The 7,973-nt window shown below is 38.1% G+C and overlaps 1 protein-coding gene across 1 annotated transcript; it reads right to left on the minus strand.

The window, feature by feature from the left end:
* Positions 1-3,496: 3,496 nt before the first annotated feature.
* On the minus strand, positions 3,497-5,290 carry LOC107746531 (potassium voltage-gated channel subfamily A member 10-like). Its single transcript, XM_016560773.1, has one exon. The coding sequence runs from the start codon at positions 5,242-5,244 to the stop codon at positions 3,538-3,540; it is 1,707 nt and encodes a 568-aa protein (XP_016416259.1). The 5' UTR covers positions 5,245-5,290; the 3' UTR covers positions 3,497-3,537.
* Positions 5,291-7,973: the final 2,683 nt, after the last annotated feature.

Below are 7,973 nucleotides of genomic sequence, written 5' to 3' on the forward strand. Positions count from 1 at the left end.
ATCAACACCATGTCCCGAATCATGGCCAACTTTAGCGGCAACAGCCACACACAAATGTAATACCCACAAGCACATACACACAGTGGCGCCTGCAGGTGTAGGCTATGGCTGTACGCGCTGTGAGTACCATGAGCGCTCAGACTGACCTGAGATTTGCCCCGCAAACATTTCAGCAGTAAATTATAGGCCGTGTTTCCCGTATTTCTGTCGACTGAACCAGCCATGCCATTAATTAAGGGCTGTGCTCAGAATCACCCCTATACCCTTATATAGTGCAGTATTTGAGTATTTGAGGGGGCAGACATTTGTAGTGGTGTCTGAAACTATAGTGGACATTATCAAGTGCACACAATGAGTGTATAACTGATGTACACTATAAACGGCTAGCTGCTTAAGAACTATACCCTGTGACCATCTCACCGAATGAATTCTGCATGGACACACGTTTTATTCACATATTAGTGGAGTAGTGTAGGGAATAGTGGATGAGGATATAGTGGGTGATTAAACAGCAAAGCAACAACGTGAGAGGAAAAGGGAAGCATGGCTATGATCTGTCTGTGATGAAAGAGAAAAAGAGGAGCTGCTCATGTTACAGTGAAAGTCAAGCCTGTTATTGCCGGTAATGAGGGCATCTTATATAACAGTGAATGAGGAAGAGGGGTTTTCAGAGAGGTGGGGGACCTCAAAGACCTGACCACCAGATAACTTCTCGACAAACTTTCTGACTACAGTATCAGCAATCTAATGTGATTAAATACATGAATGCAGGTTATTGGAAAAATGCTAAGTGACCATTTTAAAGCCATCTTTCAGTTTCTTTATCTATACTGTTCATTTTAAATGTTACTTTATTAGATTAGGACAGTCATGCCACAATTTTATTTTTTTTAGGTAATGTGTAAATCCATGACTATAGTCATTTGTGATAATACACTCCAATTAGATAATGCCAATATCTTTTAATTGGACTTCTGTTCACATTATTCATTTGAATAGGTTTCTGTATATTGCAGTTCATGTTGAGCACAGTCACACTGCAGGATGATTTCCATAGTTTGCTTAAAATGCAATTTGAATAATTTTATGCTCACAGGCAAAGTCTTTGCTGTCCTGCCAAATGATGAAAATCTAAGAGAAAAAAAAAAAGCATTTATATCAGTAAAGGAACATGTCATATCTAACATAAAAGAACAAAATTACTGCTTCAGCTAATAAACGCAAGTCTGTAATAATTACTGTATTGAAAAGTTTTGAAGTGACCACACCAGCAGCCTGTGATTCATATCACTGGGATGTGCATTTCAGGTCAAACACTGCAACGATTACACAATGTATAATTTTAATACATACAGTACACAATTATTACCACAGTAAATGGCTTTATGTTACTTATTTACAGTACAGTCATACATTTACAACCAACTATAATCAGCTGTCAGGCTAAGCACATGATATTCAAGTTCCTGAAGATTCCTTATTAATATTTTCGAAGGCTTTGAATATTCTCATTAGATTCTAATTATAGAATAAAAGGGTTTAAATGTACAATTCATTCTCTAGCACACCACCAATGTTCAGGTAGTCTGTGGAGAACCATCATTATAGAGGCAAAATGTGCAAATAAATGTCAGATTAACAATGACAGTTTTAATGTCTTCCTGCACCTATTAAAAGAACAATAACACACTACCTTTTCATACTAAAATGACATAACTTTAGGTAAGTATAAAATAGCAGCAGTTATAACATCAAAAACACAATGAAAATATGTGTTTATATCCAGTATGTCTTGGGAAACAGCTCGCCAAGATTCACAATATTTTGCAAAACAACTTATATAATACAGTGAGACCTTGGCTCATAGCTCCCTGATTCTCTTTCCAACAAAATGTTGTACATTCTCACTTATTAAGCAAAATATTTCAAAAATGAATGTCTTTATCACGTTTTAGGGTGTTTTTCCCAAAGAAAATTCTTCATTTCTCTAAACTTTCTTTAGGTAACTGTTGAATCTGAGAAAGTGATCATTTTTGTCTTGTCTTGATAGATCTATGAAAATATATTTCATTCGAATCAAGACAACATTTACCAATACTACAAGGAAATCAATTCCACTCAATATAAAACCCGTATGACAGCATGCCTGCAACAACAGGTTCAGCCCATTTGAGTGAAAGGTACTGTTATGCTCATAGAAATTAATATGGACTGTAAGTGGAAAACTCTGTTGTGGCACTTTAGAGGAAGCTCAGCCAATGAATGGGAGAAATGCATCCAAACCATAATGATTATCATTTCAAATGCAAAATGAAAAAATTATGAAATACACTGATTTGGAATTGCATTAGAAAACACATACCTAGAGACAATGGTGTTACAGATAAATGTTAAAGGTGCCATTTCGCAGGTTACTCAAAATGGTAGTATGCTGGTGGAAGTCAGCCAAACACACTTGATGACGGTGCAGTTGTCATTTAATTTTCAGAGTGATTCTGTAATTTTTAATTACACATAGTGGACCGGATGTGATAGGTTTATGAGATTATGAGATGGTTTAGGTTGAATTATAATTTAATAAAAGGATTATGTGGCACAGATGGAAATCTAACATGAAATTTAAATTCTGCTACTCATGTTTTCAGAGAAACTGTTATCACATTCGTATCATTCAAATTAGGTAACATTTATAATCTGTTCCCAAGAACTGAAAAAAAATCTAGCAAACACTGAAGCACTATAACATTATTGGCTGAATCTCAAAAAACAAACAAACAAAAAAAAACCTGTGGAGAACTTGTCAAGGTCATATTTCACAAATTTCACAAAATAGCAAAAACTACAGTCATTTATTGTTTTAGAGAAACTATGCCTATTTTAGCACAATCAATATTTATTTTGAATTATTTGCATTACATTTCTTCCTCATTTGCATTAATGTAATGCAGAAAAACTTCTTACTGCTAAAATTGTAAAGCATTTATTTATTCATCTTGCAAGTACTTGCTGTAAAGCATTTAACCGATAAAGATAAATAAGGTACTCTATTGCATTAATCAGAATCTGATGAATATAGCCATTGAGAATAATGACAATTACAAAATAAAGGTAAAACATCCAGGTGCATTACTTTTATGAGAACTGGAATGAGAATGTGTTTATCTGCTATGATAAAACTTGCAGTGATACTAAAATAGACTATTTTCTTTATGCAAAATATTACCCTGATAGCACACATTCATCATGGAGTTATCTGCAAGACATATTTTTTAGAGTGCTTGTCCATCTGCAATACGTTTATAGGACGTTTCCTATCAGATGTCAATTAGACGTTTAGACAATGTCTTTAAGATGTCTATGATTTAGAATACATGTAAAACTGACATCTTAACTTTCAGATGTTCATACACAGCAGATGCTTTCCAGATGAAGACATCTTGCAGTATGCTATCTTGGTCTCTTGATTTTGTGGTGAAATATGACCTGAACATGTTTAATGAGATTCACGCTCATGAAAATAAAGTTTCGAGATGGGTTTTAATACTTGGATTTGTCAGTTTGCCAGTTCCCATTTGCCTTGTTCAGAGAGGAACTACTTCCTTGTTTTGTATTGTTCCCTGACTTTAAAGCTTGATCGGTTGACTCCGCTGTGGGCTGCTTTTCCTCCTGCTCTGTCTCTCTATGGTAAAAGTAATTGAAATTGGAGACGATTACAGGCACAGGCAGGGCGATGGTCAACACCCCAGCAATGGCACATAGAGTGCCCACAATCTTACCGCCTAACGTAATAGGACACATGTCTCCATATCCCACAGTGGTCATGGTAACTACAGCCCACCAGAATCCATCAGGGATGCTAACAAACTGGGTGTTAGGATCGTCCACCTCAGCGAAATAGATGGCGCTGGAGAAGAGGATGACGCCGATGAAGAGAAAGAAGATGAGCAGGCCAAGTTCCCTCATGCTGGCCTTAAGCGTCTGGCCCAGGATCTGCAGCCCTTTGGAGTGTCTGGAAAGCTTAAAGATCCTGAAGACTCGCACCAGTCTAATGATTCGCAGGATGGCCAGGGACATATTCTGCCCCGTGTTGGACTTATTGGTGGTGGTCACAATCTCAGTTATCAAAGTGACGAAATAGGGAATAATGGAGACAATGTCAATAATGTTCATGATGTTGTTGAAGAATTCCCGCTTGCTGGGACAAACCAGGAAACGCACGCAGAGCTCGAAGAAGAACCAGATGATGCAAGCAGTCTCAAGAATGAAGAAGGGGTCGGAGAAGGTGCTGCTGATGGTTTTGGGAGAGGCACTTGGAGGAGCACCTGAGGGATGCATCTGGTTGAAGGAAACACCTGCAGTTGGAAAAATCTCCAGGTCCTCACGGAATTCTGGAAGAGTCTCCATGCAGAATATGATGATGGAGATGACGATGACAAAGATGGAAATGAGAGCGACCCCTCTGGCTGCGTTTGAGCTCTCGGGATACTCAAAGAGCAGCCAGAACTGCCTGTAAAACTGGTTGGACGGCAATGGGATCTCCACGTCTTTGATAAAGCCTTCCTCCTCTCGGAACTGGTCCATGGCTTCCTTTCCTAACTCGTAGAAGATGATCTCATCCGTGAAGACATCTAAAGGTACATTCGCAGGCCGGCGGACCTTCCCCCCAGACTGATAGTAGTACAGGATCCCATCAAAGCTTGGACGATTGCGGTCAAAGAAATACTCGTTTCTCATGGGGTCAAAATAGCCCATTCTTTTCATTGGGTCGCCCAGAAGGGTGTCTGGGAACTGGTCGAGGCTCCTCAGGCCGGTTTCGAAGCGAAGACCGGCGATGTTAATGATGACCTTTTGATCACCGTCATCGAGAGGTCGCTTATCAATAAACAAGTCCTCGTATTCTTTGGCCAGTTTACTGAAGATCATCTCACTTTGCATTCCTTCACTGTTCAGGAGTGATTTCCAGTTGGAAATCAGACTAGCGCAGCTGGAGCGCCCTCTCCTCGTGTGAGGGGGCAGGACAGGTGATTGAGGTTTGTCCAGATTTTGTGGTGTCCTCTCTTTATATGGTGACACTTTTGCAGAATTGCAGTAAGTGCTGCCAGGCCCGAACTCTGGCATTTCTACTGTCAAAGCTGTCATCTCGTTGGGATAGTCTGGGTCATTGAAATTGCCCACACCGTTAGTATTCTCCATACCCTCAAAGTCAACTAGCGCCACCTCTATCCTTCCAGCCTGGACAGTCATGTGGCTCCAGATATCAGACAACCATTGAATTCAACCTTTACCAGGACAATCCCACTGATTTAGTATTTCAAATTGATATTTGTCATTTGTTTTTGAGGTGGAGGTCAACACAATGAGGAGGAATGCAAGGTTTTGCGATCTGCAAAACAAGGAAGAAGAGTTAGAGCCTGTTTTTGACTAATAAAACTCCAGTAAATGGTGTTTGAGAAGCACACTGTTTCTTGGTTACTGGTCTGGGTGAAACACTGAGGAGAGCAGCTGGCGAAGGTGACATATTTTGGGAGGTGTCAGCATCACAACACTTCCAAAAATGTCAGTCGTCTCTGGGTTATTTTTGTTTTCGCTGTGAATCGCTTTTACACTGCAAATGTGGGAGTACTGGGATATTTCATACGTCTATAACAGTCCATGAAGAAAATATTAAACATCCTCTTTTAGACTGACATTTTATCGCTTGTTTACAAAACTATATTATCAAATTGAATGGTCCCACTTTATATTAGGTGGCCTTACTTACATCAAAAATGATTGCGTTTATATTAGTCCTGTCAAACGATTAATCGCATCCAAAATGAAAGTTTTTGTTTACACAATAGATGTATGTGTACTGTGTTTATTTATTATGTATGTATGTATATATATATATATATACACATACACAGACACATTGTCACAACAGGAACGAGGAGAACAAGGGTTAAGTAGACGTAACAAGCTTCTTTATTCCAAAACCAACAGGTAAACAAAAGCAGGTAAGTATCAACACAGTCTAATGAAGCTCTCAGAGAACCAATATCAGTATTATCTTTCCTTTTGCAGGTTCCTCAAATCAAGTGCACAAGTCCATCCAGGGAGTGCCCAAAACGAAGGGGGAAGCAGACAGGTAATCCAACTGGTAAGTGTCTCAGAGTCAATTCGAAGAAGGAGTCCAAAGGGCAACAGGAAGTCCATAGAACTGCTTGTGAGTGTGCAACCTTGAGACCAGACAACCACGTGTGTTTGGTGCTGGCTTATGAAGTGGGATTGATGAGGCTGATGTCAGACAGGTGTGGTGATTGTTGAGTGAGCACAGGTTGTAGCCAGAGGGGATGATGGAAAGTGTAGTGTGTTTAGATGACTGAGCTGGTGACTGTGACACATACAGTATATTTTGAAAATATTTACATGTATATAAATGTATATATTTATATACATATATTTTACATTATATATACATATATTTAATATATAAACATAACATATTTTTCTTAAACATATACATGCATGTGTTTGTATTTATATATATCCACAATAAATATACATAGTACACACTCATATATTGTAAACAAAAACTTTTATTTTGGATGTGATTAATCGCTTGACAGCACTAGTTTATATTGTATTGTAAAACACATTTGCTGCTATTAAGGTGGAATACCTAACAAGGACAGGTTTGGCGGTATGGGTAGGTTTAAGGATGTGTTAAGGTGTAAGGGATGGGTTGACACTATAATTACAGAAATTAATAACAGATGAAATTATATGAAGGTATTTTTTAAAAATATAAGTGCAATGTAAAACGTATGTACACAATAAGTGCATTGTATCAAATGATTAATTTAAATGTAAGTACATAGTAGTTACGGCCACCTAATATAAAGTGGGACCAATTGAATATTATATCATGCAGGTGAATCTCACAATATGTCATATTTTACCCACCCTTATTAATAGTTAGTAAGGTATTTGTTACGTTTAGGTATGGGGTGGAATAAGGGATCTAGAATATGGTCACACAGAATAAGGCATTAATATGTGCTTTATAAGTACTAATAAACAGCCAATATGCTGGTAATATGCATGCTACAGTAATACTCAAATAGTTAATATTGAGGATTGGTCCCTAAACTAAAGTGTTACCAGAGGGCTTAATTATCATGAAAGTATGTGCCTGAAAATGAAACAAAGCAGGGAATAACAATGTCCTAAAACAGGCTTTATGTAACAAATGATTTATTTTTTTTCCTTTGATTTTGGGGTAAAATGCAACCTTGACAGCCATTCACACTCAACACTCAAATGCTTTAACATTTTAATTTAAATACTTTTACAAAGCTTAATTGCTTTCCCATTTTCCATCGCTGTAACAAACACACGTTTCGAACATTTGAACAGACATTTGGACGGGTTCCCTGTGATTCTTAATGCAACACAGACGTTTCCAGTATCTATGGTGACACACCTCTGACACAACAGTCAGCCGGACATCACCTCAGCTAAAGAGTAACCCCTGTCAAACACCTGACACCAGAGTCCTGGCCTGTGAGGCAGTGTGGGAGAATAAGAGAGCTGTTGAAAGAGAAGTCGAGAGATAGTAGCAGAGGGAAGGAAGCAGAGAGAGAAAGAGAAACTGCTGGCCCAGTAAAGGCCAAGACAGTGGGGAAAACAATCGCCCCTCATCTAATTCACTTACTATTCCACTGACCTGCATTGGGTTCAGAGGAAATGTTGCAGTGCTATCAGCCAAGCTGTACTACAAGTCATTAGCAACAGTACTTTGTAGAGCCAAAAAGTCTTTTTTCCCCCTATGGTTTTAAGCCTGAAAACCTAAAATACTTTTTTCAAATAAATACAAAGACAGCATATTAGCAAAATCTAAATTATTAGTGGAGCCTACACTATAACTATTACTCAAATTAACTTAATTTAACATATTTTCTCAAAACAAAGTATTAAACTTAAAAGCATAA

The sequence above is a fragment of the Sinocyclocheilus rhinocerous genome, unplaced genomic scaffold (assembly GCF_001515625.1).
Source record: "Sinocyclocheilus rhinocerous isolate Xijiao unplaced genomic scaffold, SAMN03320098_v1.1 scaffold980, whole genome shotgun sequence".
Lineage (NCBI taxonomy): Eukaryota > Metazoa > Chordata > Actinopteri > Cypriniformes > Cyprinidae > Sinocyclocheilus > Sinocyclocheilus rhinocerous.